At 46.2% G+C, this 17,296-nt stretch overlaps 1 protein-coding gene across 2 annotated transcripts in view; it reads left to right on the forward strand.

The window, feature by feature from the left end:
• TJAP1 (tight junction associated protein 1) overlaps window positions 1-17,296 on the forward strand; it is a 44,987-nt gene that overhangs the window by 22,033 nt on the left and 5,658 nt on the right. For both annotated transcript variants that reach the window (XM_053382849.1, XM_053382848.1), the window contains exons 3-9: window positions 2,254-2,305; window positions 4,840-4,997; window positions 8,011-8,039; window positions 10,816-10,977; window positions 12,255-12,321; window positions 15,365-15,472; window positions 16,686-16,769. In XM_053382849.1, coding sequence (XP_053238824.1) covers window positions 4,872-4,997; window positions 8,011-8,039; window positions 10,816-10,977; window positions 12,255-12,321; window positions 15,365-15,472; window positions 16,686-16,769 — 576 coding nt within the window. In that variant the 5' untranslated portion in view covers window positions 2,254-2,305; window positions 4,840-4,871. The remainder of the gene's footprint in view (window positions 1-2,253; window positions 2,306-4,839; window positions 4,998-8,010; window positions 8,040-10,815; window positions 10,978-12,254; window positions 12,322-15,364; window positions 15,473-16,685; window positions 16,770-17,296) is intronic.

The raw sequence follows: 17,296 nt of genomic DNA on the forward strand, positions 1-17,296 counted from the left end.
TTGTAGGTGAACTCCTCTCTGCTAGCTTTTATAAGCCATAAGGGGCAAGATTGAGTACACAGATTGTCAACACCCCAGCAGGTGCCTTACTCTCATTCACAGGCCACAGCTATTGAAAAATCTTAACGAAAAAGGACCAGACCCCATGCTGGCCATGTTCATTGATTGAACTGCAACACTGGTGATGTTTAAGTGGGAGACATGCAAGCAACCTTCTTGCCAAGGTGCATAGCAACTTAGTCCATGTTTGGAATACCATTTGGAGAAGCTCCACTGCCCTCACTCCACCACAGAGTAGACTTGTGAGCTCTTGATGTATTTTATGAGCATTGCAAGTTTTTCAGCACTGTGCTTAAGCCATCTCCCTAGCCACTTCACTGTCCCAACTGCCTGGTAAATCCATGTACTGAGTGGGACCTCTTTAGCTTGCCACATGCTTAGGAGTAATTGTGTCAATTATGTGAGCCACATCTGCATTCCACAGAGCAGCGAAGGTTTCAACAGGTGCCCCAGTCGTGCCACTAGGAAGCTCCCAAAGGATTCTCTTAGTCTCCTTGGGCAGACCATCCCAATAGGCCCCTCATCCTTGTGGAGGGAAAAGCCTGAACCCAGCAGGAAGTTACCTGACCATGACAATTCTTCTTGTGCTTGCCTTCCCAGACAACAGAACATTTCTTTTCTGCTGTTTTACATTGTAACTTGTTTTACTGTGTAAACTTTTGGGTTGCATTTTGTACTTTTTAATAAGCAACAAACCACCATGTTTATTTAGTTCTATGGCCTCTATATAGTTGTTCATGTGTGTACAGATACATGTATAATATATTTTATGCATTTGAAAAACTAGGATCTTGCAGCTTTTAAAATAAATAAAAAAGTGAGATTCTCAGGCTGCTGAATTTTGCACCTGATGAAAATAATTGTCCTGTTTCTGTGTTTGCACGGAATTGGAGAGTATGCTGACCCTTCTTGCAAAGCCTCTCCCTACCCCCACAAGTCTATTCACAGGCTCCGTGCTGCGTTCCTGTATTGTTGGACTTGGAGAAGTGTAGATCTAGTTATTGCTCTGTGGCCTTGGAACAGAATAGCTATGCTATTGTGAGATTGTTTGTTCTGTGCTAGTTGAGGCCCGAAGAAAACACGGTAGTAAGGAAAGGGGCCAACAAGCTTGTTGGGGCAGGGCCAATCCTAGGGCATCTCAAAGACTTGTTTCAGCAGCTCTCTTGCCCAGCACAGGCCCTCCTGGCTTCCTGTTACACTAACTTTGTTTATGGCTCTGACTTAGGGTGTGGAGTTTTTGTACACATAATGTAACCCCAACTCCAAGGTTGGGTGTCATTGATAGAGGAAAGTAGCTGGGAGGGCCAGGGAAGACTTCAGCAATGCAACCCCACCAGATTGTGTGAGAGCTTGAGTAGAAATAGCAGCCCAGAATCCTATTCTCCGACCTGTTGTTCTATCCCTCTGTTCATAGTTCCCTGACCTTGTGGGCATCCGGTTGTATATATGCCATACCTGTACATTTTAGGCTCATTTTGCTCTGAGAGCTCGGCATGGGAGAGATGATCTGTGGTAAAGAAGGTGAGGCACATTCTCTTAAGAGGGCCAGCAAATAGTTGGTACAGATTTCAAAAGCATCCCCCCCCCCAATACATCTTACAATTCCTTTCAGAAATAGAGGACGGTGTAGTCTGTTTCATGGGAATCTGCTGCCCACCTTCATTTTGACTCCTGAGCCTTTTATGAATCAGTACCTGAACTCTTGTTTTCTCATGGATCAGTGCAGCAGCAAATAGTTGTAAAATCAAAATACAGTTGTACCTCGGTTCTCGAACAGAATCCATTCTGGAAATCTGTTCAACTTCCAAAACGTTCGGAAACCAAGGTGTGGCTTCCAATTGGCTGCAGGAAGCTCCAAAAATAGTTCACAAACTGGAACACTCACTTCTAGGTTTGCGGCATTCGGGAGCCAAAGCGTTCGAGAACTAAGCTGTTTGAAAACTAAGGTACGACTGTACTCAGTATTACCCTTTGGTGTACATGGGAAAATGTGCTCTACCAGAATGTTTTGTTGACAGTTTTGAGCTTTATTTAGGTATTTGCAGCTATTCCCCCCACCCCCATCTGACCTGTGATCCTACAGATTGGGCATATTTCGGGTGGGGGCTGACATAAGTGTTTATTCCTTGAGCTGGAAAAGAGAGGAGGAGCTGAGCTCCATAGTAAACCGTCTTTGTTTACCTCACTTTTTAGGTTGTTGGGTTGAGTGCCTTCTTCATGAGGCTTCAAATCTGAATCCAGGCTGGTAAGTTCTTCAACACATCTGTTATAGGCTTATCTGTGGGGATTGCCTCATACTTAGGCATTGCACTGCTCCACATTTGACCTTCCTTCAGTGAGAGTCGGCCAAAGAGGCCTTACCCAAATTCCCCTTTATGAACGAGATGTACATAAGAAGTTGTCATATATCTGGTCACTACTTACCCATCTAGTCCAGTTTAGCCTATTTGTTGAGGCTCCCCAGGGAGTCTCACTCGTGTCATCTGCTCTCTGGTCCTTTTACCTGGAGATGATTCAGCCTGGGGCCTTTTGCATTCAAAACCATAGCTACTACTGAGCTATGATTCTTCCTACAATGAGAAATATAGAGCGCTGAGGAAGTCCTTCTGAAGACTGACCCCAGATTATAGAATGTATAAGAGGTCTCTTAAATGGCCAGCCTTGTTGTTTTTAGAAAACCGTAAGTCATTTCTGTTTAAACTGGTTTTCAAGAATATACTAGGACATGTTAAATTTGCAACCTGTTATCTTTGCTCATTTTTGTGCTTGCTGTTATGATTTAATTAATGGATAGCTTTTACAACCTTCTTTGATTAACAGGGTAGCATGTTTTAATTCAGCGGGTTCAATACTGGGGAGGAGGTAGCAAAAGGCACGCACTTTCACCCATGAGTCATCCGGTTACTAGAGGCTTTGACTGCTGCTGTCTGGAAGACGTGGTGCCTGCAAAACATTGTCATTGGTATTGTAGCTGCCCTGCGTTTACCTCCAGCTGTACAGATATGTTTTGACTTGTGTGTAATGGAATGCTGGAGGGAACCATGGGAGTAATGGGACAGTTCCAGGCAGTTTAAGTACAAAGGTACTGTGCCTTCTTTACCCAAATTGTTATTGACTTGATAAAAACCCAGTGGCTCTACAGAGCAAAATGCCACAGAGAACCTGTGTTTGTTTCTTTGTCTTCATTTACCTCTTGCTCTGCTCTAAGCAGGCATTACAAGAGGCTGACTCTTGAGGGCTGCAAAACCTATGATGTTGGGGTTTTTTATTGCACATTGGCTGAAGGAAATGCATTCCTTGTGGAGGAGGAAATGGACAAGAAACCGCTTGCTTGAAATGAAGGTGCCTTCAGCAAAGCATTCCCTGAAATATCATACTCTGGCCATGTCTGTGCTTCCTGCTCCTTTAGCAGGCCTCACCTTTTCTGCCCTGACTGACCTTTGTTGTGAGCATGTGCTTCTTGTCACTTTCCTGCAGTGCCAAGCCTGCTGTTTGCCCTTGATATATGTCAGTAGTAGAAGTACTTGATGCTGTTACATCATTCTAGCGTAGTACTTAGAAACGGAAGCAAGCCAAGAGCTGTGCCGAATCCAGCACAGGCAAGTTCTGCATGCAGTCCTTGTCTGTAGAGGAGTATCATCTGTTAAGGGCCTTATAGTTGATGAGATTTCACAGAGCAACATTCCCTGTATCCTTTTAGCTACCTCGGGAAATGTTTGTGAACTTTGCAGGGGTTGTGAGGACTGAAAGGCCCGAGGAAGGCAGTTTGATTCCAGCTCCCTTGTATATCATAGAAGGATTTCATGGCTGAGCTTCCATCAAGCCTGGCTGCCTGATTTCTGGAAGGCTTTTGGACACTTGACTTGCATTTGTTGACAAGTTTATAGTCTTGGCCGGCAGCAGCATGATCACTGCCTTTGGCTAATTTTTTACCTACACAGCAGAAGGCAGAGGCCACTTGTCTGTGCTTTCAGGAACATTTGCATCAGTCCTGATCCCCCCCCCCCCAATCCCCATTATAAATTGCCTGCTGCCTCTGGCGAATGCTGTCCTGGAACCTGACACAGGTAGGTGCTGTTCATGGCTCATAGCTTTTACAGAATGTAGGCCTGTGTTGTTAAGCCCTGATGCAGCAGCATAGCTCAGCAGCTTTCAGCAGGGTTCCTTCTGTCCTAGAAGTGCCTCCAAGCTTTGCCCTTAGAGAGAGTGGCAGCGAAAGTGCCTCTCTCTGCCGTTTTATCCCTGACACACTTGGGAGTAATTTGGCTTTAACTAATACAAGCACATAATTCCTCCAGCCTGTCAGCATGCTTAATGCCTGCCGTTCTCTCCCATGTAGTCCCTCTTGGCAGCGACAGCACAAGATCAATAGCTCCTGCCTGGCCTGTCATTCCCGCCTGCAAGGTTTTCAGTTTCCATATCGGAAACGGCCTTTCCTAAAGAGCCCAATCAATATGCTGCTCTGAGGCCTGTTCTCGTTTGCTATATATAATCTGGACACACACTGTATGTTAGTGTGTGTATGTGCATAACACAGAGAGAGAGAGGATGAGCCAATCCTCTGCTCTTGCTGGCTGGGAGGACACAGCTGTGCTTTTTCTTCTTCCCTCCTTTTTTACTACAGCTGCTTTCCAAGGCTCTGGCCTGCCTCTTTCCTCGGTTCTCTGGATGTTTGGCTGCTGTGGGACACAGGATATCTGACTGCCTTGTGGGAACGTATCTGGGCTGAATGGGGCATATGTGACTCTCTCTCTCCTCTGCAATTTCTGCTCTCGGCAGGTGACCTATTGTGCAAGTCAAGCGAGGGGACAATGACGAGCACTGCACCTTCCAAGAAGCCTTACCGCAAGGCTCCTCCGCAGCACCGCGAGATCCGGCACGAGCTGCCCATCCTGCGCGACGACCAAGATGGTGTGATTTTGGCGGAGCAGAGTCAGGTAACTGAAAGCCGGGCAGCTAAGGGCCTGGTCCCACTTCGTCAGCCGAAGGGGTTTAGTTACCCCAAGGCAGGCCAGCCCAAACAGCAGGTGGATGGGTATGAGGTTTGCAACGTTAACTTTTCTTCCTGGTCTCTGGAGTCGAGCAGCGACAAGGAGCTAGCAGGGTGCCGAGCAGAGCTGAACCTGAAGAGCCGGACTCTGTCGCCTGTGCTGCTTCACAGTGGGAAAACGGGAAGGCGGGGTGTGAGGCACTGTCGGCACCCTAGCCGCGGGCAGCTCAGTAAGTTCATGAGTCGAAGCGTAGAGACGGTAGTGGTTTCTGGGGACGAAGGCCGGAGGCCGACTTGCTCCTTCAAGAGTAGAAGCCTGGAGCGTTCCCTCATGTTCAAAGAGCCTGCTGAGATCTTAGCACCTAGGAAGTTCCATGTCCCATCGACCCACCTGCCCCTCAAGAGCATCTTGAAGCAGACAGACATGCTGGAAGTGCGGCCTGAGAGCCTGCGCAAATCTCGCTCGGTGGAGACCCTGGCCCGTGGCCGCCGCTCACGGAAGTACAGCGACCCTCAGCTGTGCCTGAGCAGGCAGGACAAGCGCGGCTCTGAGCACAACAGCGGGAGCTGCTCCGACTCTGTCAGGCGGAAGGAGAAGATCACGGAGGAGAAGCTTCAGTTCTCCAAGTTTCTGGATGAGATCACCCACCGGGTGCTGAGCCCTGTCCACTTGCACTCCTTGGGGGAGGGCAGAGCAGGAGAAGGGAGCCAGGACTCCCCCACTTCTCCCAGGTGCTCCACACCAGAAGGGCAGAAGGAGAGCCAGCCTGAAGGCACCAGGCGGACCGCTGAGAAAAGCCCTCGGCTCACTAGGAGGAAAGCAGAGCGGAGGCGCGAGGGTCTCGATGTGGTACCTTGCCGTAAGAAGCTGCCAGAGGAGATGGAGAGGGTTTCCAGGCTAAGGAGGAAGCCCGTCTTGGTGAGGGCGGAAAGCAAGGAGAAGTTCCTCTCCATGGAGAAGCGGGTGGTGGATCTGTGTCAGTATCAGCTGCAGCACCTGGCAGAGCTGGGCTTGGCAAGGGTGTCTTCTGAGCAGCAGCATCTGCCTCCGTGGAAGACGCTGGGTCAGGAGGGAGGGAGGGATGAAGGGCAAGACCAGAGTGAATACCCACCGCGGCTCGTGTGGCTACAGCCCCTGGGTTGCAGAACTAGCCCGAGGCCAGTGCTGGAGCCGAGCTACTCGGGAAAAGGGTCCTTCTCCCCTCCCTCACGTTGGAGCCAGGAGGAGGGCAGTGCCTCACCCAGAGCCTCCCCTTCCTTCAGCTTAGCGCTAAACAAGGTAGGTGCTTAGTGAAGAGGGAGTGAGGGACAGATGTTTGTCTGCCAAGTTTTGTCTGTCTTAACTTAGAGCAGATCTCCTTAAGTCTCTGTGAGGTTTGACCAAAGGGGTTTTATCCCCAAATATTATCCACCCAACATGTTTCTTATTAGCTCATTCCCCGCTTGTGTTGATCCTTAAAATCGGAAACTGAGCCCACATGTTTGAATACTGAATACGTCATGCTTTCTGAGTAGCCCATTGATTTTTCTTCCTTCCTTTTGGCATCCAGGTTGCCCTGGATACGCTTCTTTGGAGATGCTTACCTGTCGAGTGCCAGTATATGTGTTTGTGGCAGCTTACCTGTTTTGCAAAACTGCCCAGTAAATTCCTCAGGCACCTTTGTATGAGTCACAGTTCTTGAGAAAAACTGCCATTCACTTCCATCCATCACGGAAAGAGGTCCTTAAGCTGAGTGTACCCTAATGAAAAGGCGTTTTGTCTTTGCCCAGATCTCTCTCCTGTCCTCTTATATCAGGCATTGCATGCTGGGAGATTGCCAGTTGCCCCACTGTGTATAGGGCAAATATTGCTAGAGTCAGTACATTCAGGACCACTGTCGTAGGCTGGCATGATTGGGCACCTGCCAAGGCCCTTTGCCCTGGCAAGGGGCCCATCATTGAAAGCCCCCTGGACCCAGAGACGCAGTGAGCAAGCAAAAAGTAGCAGAGACCAGGACAAACTGGTAGATAAGCAGGTGGTAGCAACAAAAATAAAAAGAATGGAAGCAAGCAGTTGAGGTTTGCTGAGGGTGTCTTGTCCAAGGGTCCTCCCCAAAATCTGAACTCAGCAGTATGTGTCAGAATTGTTCAGGGATATTAAGTCTGTATGGTGTAGTGTTTGATTAGGTCTGGGAAGACCGGAGTTCAAATTCCTACAGAGGCACGAAGCTCACAGAATGACCTTCGACTGCTAGCACTCTCTAGGCCTAACCTACCTCAAAAGGCCTTTTTCTGAGGATAAATTGGGGGGTGGGGAGAGGCCCTGCATGCTCCCCTGAGCTCCTTGGAGGAATAGCTGGTGGTGGTGGGGGGGCCAGGAAATGTAATAAATAATTAAAAATAAAACAATGGCATGTAACTTGAAGTGTCTTCCTATACATTTGGGATTGTTTTAAGATTGTTGGTAGCGGTCTCATTTGTGTGGTGCTTTACCTATGTGTATGATGGCCTGAGCAATATAGAGTACAGGACAGTATGCAGTATTTGCTGGCCAGTGGGTATCCTGAATGCAGTGTGGGTGCTCATGGGCAGTAAAAGAGAACAAAAAAAGTGGCTGGGAGTATCTCCCTCGGTCTGTTCATTAACGAAGGATCATATTCACCACAGAGCAGGTCTCCGGTTTGTACACTGTAATGCTATCAATTTAAAGCTGTCCAGTGATTGAGATAATTTAGGCTTGTGCAGGATTGAATCTTAACTGCCCTGAGACCTCTGGGTATAGGGTGGTATATAAATTCAATAAGTAATAAATAAATAAAATTAATCCCATCTGGGTGTGGTTGGACCAGAGCTCTTTGTATGAGAATTAGAGGGTGCTGTGGGTTATATCCATCTGGCACTTGTATGCTTCAGTTTGCCACTCTGAAAACTTGCCCATATTTTTCAGTGAGATTCTTGCTTCTGTTTCCTTTTTTGCACAGGAGCCCTTGACGGATGCAGAAAGGATGAGGTAAGTATCCTCGTCACTTTCGTTATGCAAATCTTTATTTTCCAGGCTACTACATTTATGCTCATTCTCCGAACTTTGGCTTTCCCTCCCTTTAAGGCTCTACAGGGTTGGATGGACCAGATCTTCATCTTCCCCCACCCTGATGGGCCAAGCTTGGTAGGTGGGTGGGACCACCTACCTGCCAATCATCTGGTGTCATAGTGACACCAGGTGATTGATAGGGGGTGGTCCCGCCCACCTCTCAAAGCTGGCCCTTGGGGTGGGGGAGATACTGCCCAAGTGAGATTAAATGCATATCAGCTAAAATTTAAACCTGCATTCTGCAGCCATGTTTCTACCTGCCCTACCTGTTATCACACATTATGTCAAGCGTGGAGAAGGTGGGTTTGGTTTCAGGACCAGAAGCTGTCACCTGGCAGGTCAGGTTTACCCTGGCCTTTGGCACCTGAGATACTCAGGACCCACCCTATTATTGTGACTGAAATTTGGTTTTATTGGTTTTTAATACTGTGCAGTGGTACCTCAGGTTACATACGCTTCAGGTTACATACACTTCAGGTTACAGACTCCGCTAACCCAGAAATAGTGCTTCAGGTTAAGAACTTTGCTTCAGGATGAGAACAGAAATCGTGCTCTGGCGGTGCGGCAGCAGCAGGAGGCCCCATTAGCTAAAGTGGTGCTTCAGGTTAAGAACAGTTTCAGGTTAAGTACGGACCTCCAGAACGAATTAAGTACTTAACCTGAGGTACCACTGTACTGAATTTCAAATTTTTGTAACCCGCCCTAGTAATAAATTTGATGATGGTGATAATTTGCAGGTCAGAGGTTCTCTGCCCTGTGCTCATCAGGAAGCGTTATCTCACAACCTTGATGGTGCAGTGGCTGAAAGGACGGTCCTGAAACTGATATGGCTGCCTCAGGCATAGATGCCAAAGCTAGTGTAGGTGGAGACCCAGCTGTACAAGCACAAACAAAGGGTCCAAACTTTACATTAGGTTTTCAACTTGCTGTTCCAGCAGGAAGAGTGGATAGGCAATTATTCATTCCAATAGCAGGCATCTATTTTAATTTCTTGAAAACACGTTTTAAGCTCTATTGTTTGAATGTGATCTGCTGTGCTTGGGATATGTCCTTTGTGCAGTCTCTCACTATGAAAGTCGGATGTGTAAAAATATCTGCAAGGAGGCAGCAATTTTTTGGATTGCTTTTAAATCAGTGAAGAACAAACCCAATACAATAGTAGCAGAACTGTTGGGAGACTGTGCATGCAAGCAGATGTATGGATAGGGCAGCAGAAGACTTCTGTGCCAGTGAGCCATTATGCAAACATAGGCTGTATCTTCCTCCATAGACTGATTCCACTCACTTGCTTGGAAACTGGGTCACTTTTCCTCTGTGAGGGTGGAGATGGGCCGATGTCGACTGACCCGCCTCCCTGCATCCTTGCTAGATGTTTCATGGCAGCACGTAAATTATTGAGTGAGTCTCATCTTCCAGTGGAGGACACCTAAACTGCACAGCCCCATCTGGCTACTGTGTTTAGTACAGATACTGTAAACTGAGACGCTGCTGGCATGGATGAGTGGCCGGCTACTGAGAATAAGGCTCTCTGTCTCTGCTCTGGTGGCAATATGATCAACTGACATGACCTTTTCTTATCTACAGCAGATTCCCTTATGTGCTCAGGCCTCTGCTCAAAGCGGCTTGCTACTCATAAACAGAATTTAGTGGCGCAAGATCCAGAAAAGGCTTCACTAGAATACCCTTGCTATTCCTGACCACCAGAATGCACCTTATTACCCATCTTTCCCAGTCTCTGCTGATCGTCTTCTTCCTGGTGTGCAGATATGCCTCCAGAGTTCTCCTCCTGGGACTCTAAGGCACTTGCAGGAATCCAGTAGAGCTTAGGGCAGGCACAGGCAACCTTCGTCCCTCCAGATGTTTTGGACTACAGTTCCATTCATCCCTGACCACTGGTCCTGTTAGCTAAGGATCATGGGAGTTGTAGGCCAAAATATCTGGAGGGCCGAAGGTTGCCTATGTCTGGCTTAGGGGGATACCTGAAAACCTTTTTTCTGTAGTAAAATGTACTGTGATTCCTTGTTGAACATGAAAACTGAAGAGTGAATAAACTGGTTTTTTTGCTCATTCATGCATTTGAAGTTGTACTGGGTCTAGTGCTGAGCATGCCTCAGCACTGTGAAATGGAGGTTTGCAAATGGAGTTTTTAAATTATTATTATGTTGGAAACCTGGGCTTTATTTCCTCTCTTGTGGTGAATGGTTGCTGGGGGCAGGGAAGATCTGTAAACCCATCCCGAGATTTTTTCACAACACAGTCATTTTCTCCAGATGTCTTTTCATGTCCTGTGTGCCGCTTTGCACCTGAACAGAGAAGGGAAGGGGTTGGCAGAACTGTCGGAGTGCGTCTTGCTGCAGCCCTCTTTCAAAAGTGAGGCTGTAAGTGTTGTACAGTCGTACCATGGAATGGAATCTGTTCCGGAAGTCCGTTCAACTTCCAAAACATTCAGAAACCAAAGCGCAGCTTCTGATTGGCTGCAGGAAGCTCCTGCAGCCAATCAGAAGCCACAGAAGCCCTGTCAGATGCTTGGGTTCCAAAAGAATGTTTGAAAACCGGAACACTCACTTCCAGGTTTCAATCGTTTGGCAGCCGATTTGTTCGTGAGCCAAGGTGTTCGACTGCCTAGGTACGACTGTATGGAAGACTGCAGCACTTGTAGTTTTTATTCAGGATGTTGTTGCTTTGTTTGCATTAGGTTGTTGCAGCATGAGAATGAGGAGCTGCGTCGGCGTCTGGCTTATGTCACCAACAAAATGGAGGCAATGGAAAGGGAGTTGGAGTCTGGGCAAGACTATCTGGAGATGGAGCTGGGCCAGAATCGTGAGGAGCTAGAAAAATTCAAGGACAAGTTCCGTAGGTATGTCAGCTTTAAGAAGCTCTGGGGTGCTGGAAGAGAAGGGAACCAGCTGGATAGAAGGACACATTGCTTCCTAACAATCTGAGATGTATGTCCTATACTTGGGATTGCTATTTGCAGATTTTTGGGGGAAGCAATAAATGTGTCGTTGCACAATATATTTTGTCCCCTCCCTCCCCGCTGACAGTCGTATGAATCATTCTGTGCACAGGAAATGGTTTAGTGTTAAGTGGGTCCTTGGGATGGGGGCCATGAGTGGGGTGGAAACATTATTTTAAAAGCCAAAATTCGTCCGTCAGCATTTTTCATGCTATGACTTGCTGGCTTAGTGTTCCCTGGGACTGATATGTTAATATCTTTATGACTGCCACATGGCACAATCTGAGAGGTGAAACAGGTATGATGAAGAAGATTAGGCCTTGCCTCATCTTTGCTAAAAACTAAAAGCAGCTGTGTATGGCAAAGGGATTTTGCTTCACCCTGCCTCAAGGGAAGGATGCTGCATTTAATCCTGGTAGGGTAGAGGGAAGGCAGGCACAATTGTCAGAAGATGCGTTCATTAATCCTCCCCCATGTTATCTGTTTTAGCTGCATCATTTTGTTCCAGTGAGCAAAACTACTAGCATTTGTTGAGGCATTGAAGTGATGACCTATAGATGGAAGTTTGGAGGATTCTTCCCCTGTCCCCAGCAACCTTGGAGGTTTACTAGATGGAACTGGACCTGAGACTTAGGTTCATACCATGTTCAGCTCCTGATTTCTTGAGTGCATAGACAAGTTGACTGTCCTCAGCTTAGAAATAAGGATAATGGGGGCAAGTTCATTATGAAGATGGATGCAGTAATTATTGTAAAGGTCTTCATAGATAGAAAAGAAGATGGGAAATGCAGAAAGGGCAATGGGATTGACACTTGTTGGCAAAGCTTTCTCTCCCATTAGATAAAACTAGGTTTAGGAGTCTTCTTTGAATCTTCTGATTCCTTTAGCATCCTTTCTCCAAGGCTGAGACCAAGACCAGTTTTGGTCCTCTGCAAGTTGGTCAGGCTTGTTTTTTCTTCCATCTCTTCTATCCATGAACATAACGTTCCTCCCTCAACTTAAACTTCTTGTAAGCAAGCTACAAGGAAAGGTCAACTGCTCATCTATGGACTGGAAGGTGTGAAACTATGGCTTGGAGCCATGGCACACGGCTTCTTGAAATATCTCCACCTCACCTAACTTCTGAATTGCAGGGTGTCTGGTGTCAGTAACCTGAATGATCTTGTGTCTGTCTATAGGTTGCAGAACAGTTACACAGCCTCACAGAGAACCAATCAGGATTTGGAGGAGAAGCTGCACACCCTGGTAATTGACCTGCTGAGTCTATGAGAGGGAAGAGGGGGTGGGCCACACTCTTGTCTAATGGCTTGACTCCGATTGCAGTGTAGTAACACCAGGATGTAAGTCAGGATTTGAGGCAGAATCTCAGCATGAAGTTGCCCAGAGGGAGCTTTGCATTCTAGATCGTCTATGTTGCCTGCACCAGAGTTTGGGTTCTTCTGCAATGTAGCTACTTGTAGTTTTTGTCTCACATCAGCTTTTTAAAAACCCAGAGTGCTGGAAATTTGATGTGCTGCTTTTTGTAGGATCCGGGTGGGAAAAACTCATCATGGGGTTGTGGGAGTGGAGCCAACATTTGTGTATTGTGTGCATTCATAACACTCATGGCTGTTTCTTTTCTTTCCTTTTTCTCTCTCTGTCTCTCTCCTTTTCTTTCCAATGCTGCTGCTGCTGGCAAATGCTGGGTGCACTCACCTCTCAGGCCTCGCTCAGTCAAAGCTGGATTTTTGCAGTTGCGTCTTTTCGTTTGTGTGTTGTTGTTTTTCTATCTCCTCTGCACATGCCTCAGCCTGTCCAGTTTCATTGTTGGTCGCACATTATCCAGCCCTACTTCTGTCCTAGACGGGGTCCCAGCAGCTTGGGTTTTGCAGGGGAAAGGTTATCCTTGGGAATCCGACCAGTTCTGGCCCGCATGTTCTAGCATGGGCTGCTCCTTCTTACTTTCAGTTATTGTCTAACTTGGGAAAGAAATGTCCTCTGCTTAGACCCTCTCTGGAGTAGTGCTCCTCTCTAGTCATCTGGATGCAGCTCCAATGATTAGTATGTTGGCCCACTTATATTATAAGGCACTTCTTGTCACTTGGGATCTCTGTGAGTTGTGAATGGATTCCTGCAGAACTTCATACATTTTTTAAAAAGATGTGCCCTATTAACATTTAAGCCACTGAAATTGGACGTGGTAGTTCAGCCATCTCTGCCCTGTGGCATTCCCCGATTCATCTTTGTTGAATTTCAGAGAAGCAGAAAAACTCTTCCCTGGCATCTTGAATATGTCTCTTTAATTATAGCTCTTAGGGACCAAGTTAACAAGTCCCACGGAGGTGTTCATACTCAGGACCATTCATTTCAGTACAAACTCAATCTGCATCCCAGATCATTTTTATAGGCTACCTGCATCCTGCTGAGCTTATTCGTGTCCTCCATTTTTCTTGTAGAAAGGCAAGTGTGGAGGAAGTTCAGCTGTTATCCGAGCCTAGTGAAATTTGCTGCTGAGGCAGGTGCTTGGTGGGATGGCCTTAGGACTCTTCTGTGTTGGTGCCCGAGCCATCACATGAAGGATCTGGGGGAAGGCAGAGGGCTGGGACCTTGATTCTTGGAGAAAGGGGTCTCCAGTTCCATTCATTTTAAATCCAGTTTCTGTAACTGGAGGGGGGGGGACTTGGATCCAGACAAAGTTCATTGGACTTTGTGCCCATTGAAATCAATGGTACAGGTTAATCATGACTTAAATTCCATTGATCTCAGGGGAGACGCAAGTTCAACTAACTTTGTCTGGCTCCTACCTTTTTTGCAGTGTATTCTACAACTCTCTGATTGCACCGCACTGAATGCAAAATAAGCACCTGGAGAATCTCAGCTTTCTTGTTAATACTTAAGGCTGCCGTTTTATGCACACTTCATTTGATGTAAGCCCCATTGGAGACAGTGATAACTTACTTCTGAGCAAACATGCATAGTATTTGACTGCATGTCTGCGAAGGTTTCAAAATGAGCAAGAAAATGCTTATTGAATTTCCAGAACTGGATTTCTCCTTCACAGAGCCCTTCCCTTCCCTGTGACTGGAAGTAACAGAATAATTTTTGCAAAATAAGAACCCCCCCATTTGCTTCTCTTCCATAACGTACACAAATTCCAGTATTCTAACTTTCTTGCTTCTGAAGTTTTTTTTTTTAGAAAAAAACAACACCTTGCATGTACAGAGCTCTGTATCTGTATGCTCTGCTTAAAATTCTCATGTCTTGATCAAGTTTCCAAATTTAGCAATTCTGCAGAATCTCTCCCACTCTTTTTTTGGTGGGGAGGCTAGGAATTGCAAGGAGGAAAAAAAGAAAGCTTGGTGAAATTAGGGGAACAGGAATTGAAGCTTATGATGCAAGCCCTGAGTGAATGTGTGCTGCTCTTGTATATGCTAGAAAACCTGCCACGATTCTTTGGTTTTTTTAAAGTATGTAACTCTGGCCACATTCCTCCAAGGTGCCCCCCGCCACCTACTTCAGCTGTGTGGGCTAGAAGCATGTTCTTTGGTAAAATGAAAACTGAGATTTTATTGGAATTTGCAGGGGGTGCATAGTTTGTTTTACAGTCATATTTTACCATCAATGAGGTGCAGGCAGATTGCTGGATCCTTGCCTATAGTGTCAGAAGTGTGATTATGTATTGCCATTACCCTTTGTAGGATAAAGTGTTAGTAATTGCTGTGCTGAGGGAGAGAAGGTTTGCTTAGGAGACCACATTACTCAATGGGAGCTGGGCTGTGTACTCTTCCAGTTGTTACGGTTGCCATCCACCCCTTGGATAAAGAGGTCCTACACTAGCGGTTGTTGTTTTTTAACTGACTACCCAAGTGACGGATGCCCTACAGGTATGCTAAGGATGTCTCTCAACAGGCTTCACACAACTAGGGAGCATCTTCAAAGCCCAATTTCACAATAGTCTCTGTTGGCATGTCCAAACCCTGACTACTTAAGGGACAGTGTTCACCCTCTGCATGATCTGCTTGCCAAATAGCTATGAAGAGCAGCTGCACCAGTGAAGTCTCCAAGTGCAGATTGCTTTCATAACTAGTAAATGTGTCTTAAGTCCTCCAAGCAAATGGATGCAGAATGACTGATTCCATGTGCTGTTTGAGCCCCATCTTCCTCCCTTGCTTAAGGGCAAAAAGGGAGCTCTGAATTTATTGGCGTTGAGTGGGGCTGGGTTTTTTTACTTTCAAGGGAATTGGTCAGGGAGGAAGTCCAGCTGCTGCTGACAAATGGGACTCACCCCCTATATATCCCTGTACTCCAGATTAAAAAAGCCGAAATGGATCGCAAGACTCTTGATTGGGAGATTGTGGAGCTCACTAATAAACTATTGGATGCCAAAACAACCATCAACAAACTGGAAGAGCTTAATGTAAGTACTCCTTTCCCCCAGTTTATGAATTCACTGCAAGGAAAGGGAATGAACTAAGAGGTTTCATTTTCCCTGAACAATGGACCTGTATAATCACAGTTGGTGTTGGAACTTTTGCTGACTATGTAGGTCAGAGCTTTCCAAACTTTTTATGTTGCTGACGCACTTTTTAGACATGCATCATTTTGCGACACTCTAATTCAGTTTTGCATCATTTTGCGACACAGTAATTCAGTTTTATTAGCAAATCAGGGGTTAAACCAAACCCTTTCCAGCCCTGGGAGGAGCGCAGAGAGTGTTTGTGTGACACACCTACACACTGCAGCCGCCACTAACATGTCGCGACACACAGTCTGGAAAGCTCTGATGTAGGTTATCTTATGCTGGATGGGAAGAACTGTTTTAGCACACCTACTGTCTAGGAATGTTATCTTTAACAATAAATGGGCATCTCTTTCTCCTTGCATTTTGGTGCAATGGTAGTGAGATTATCCCACATTTTTTGGGCATCTCAATACTGAAAATCCTGTGTTTTATTTTAAGACATTCAAGGGATGAACAGCAAAGAGGCATCTTCAGTAGAACTAAATGCTCAGGCTGCTTGACTTAAGAAAGCAAGATCTGTGTGTCCCTACTCTTACTGACCAGTTCATGAGCCATTTTAATCCAGAACATTTGGGTTGGAATAATACTAGATTTCGTTGACTCAGATGAGCTTAAATCTTGTTTAAACTCAAATACTCTGGTTGTGGATGGAGGTGAAATATAGCATAAAAGCAGGGGGGTGTTGTTTAAATTCAGTAAGTCTGTAAAACTTAACAGACATACAGGATAGATTTGAGAGGGTGCTCTGCTTCAAATCTTATAGCATTTTCTTCTGTCCGGATGAATGTGAGTTAGAACCTAGATCATTTTACAGGGCTGGCAGAGAGGATTATTATTGCTATTATTATTATTATTATTATTATTATTATTATTATTATTATTGCTATTGTTGTTATTACTATTATTATTTTATGTGATGTAATCAGAACCATTCCTACTGCTAGCCTAAGTCAGCTGGCTTTCGTTAAAGTGGCAGATTCTGAGGTACCATTAAAGCCCTCAGGTATCCCCATGGAGCAACTTTTTTTGGGGTCTTTTTCATTTTTTGCCTCAGGCCCCAAAATGTCTTGGGGCATCTCTGAATGCGATTTGCATGTTGTCTTGACAGGAGCGATATCGGCAGGACTGTAACCTGGCAGTGCAGCTCCTGAAGTGCAACAAGTCTCACTTTCGGAATCACAAGTTTGCTGATGTGAGTGGAAATCTTGAGTGGGGTGGTTCGTTGGGGGAACCTTGTTCCAGGCTTCTCTCTCATCCGGGACATAGAAAGCGTAGGAGGAACTGCTTTTCCTCATTCTGCAGGGACTCCCAAGGGGGACAACAAAAGACAACGAATGCCTTGTCATCTTGTCTTCTCATTGTTCCTCAGCTGCGTTTCTGTAGGTGGGAAGGAGGGAGGTTGTTGTCACTGCTACAACAGCTTTGAGCTTGATAGCCTGTTAGGGCCCTGAACAGAGCCTAGAGAATTGCAGGTCTCCTGCCGAATCATCTCTTTCTTCTCCGTTGTGACAAAGGAGGGAGGTTGTTGTCATTGCTACACCAGCCTTGAGCTTGATAGCCTGTTAGGGCCCTGAACAGAGCCTAGAGAATTGCAGGTCTCCTGCCGAATCATCTCCTTCTTCTCCGTTGCGACAAAGGAGTTAGTGAATGAATGGAGACGCCTGTTAACTCCAGCTGTTTTTGACTCATCATGATGGAGGAAGTTTTGTGTAGTGTCAG

Source organism: Podarcis raffonei, chromosome 3 (genome assembly GCF_027172205.1).
Source record: "Podarcis raffonei isolate rPodRaf1 chromosome 3, rPodRaf1.pri, whole genome shotgun sequence".
Classification (NCBI taxonomy): Eukaryota; Metazoa; Chordata; class Lepidosauria; order Squamata; family Lacertidae; genus Podarcis; species Podarcis raffonei.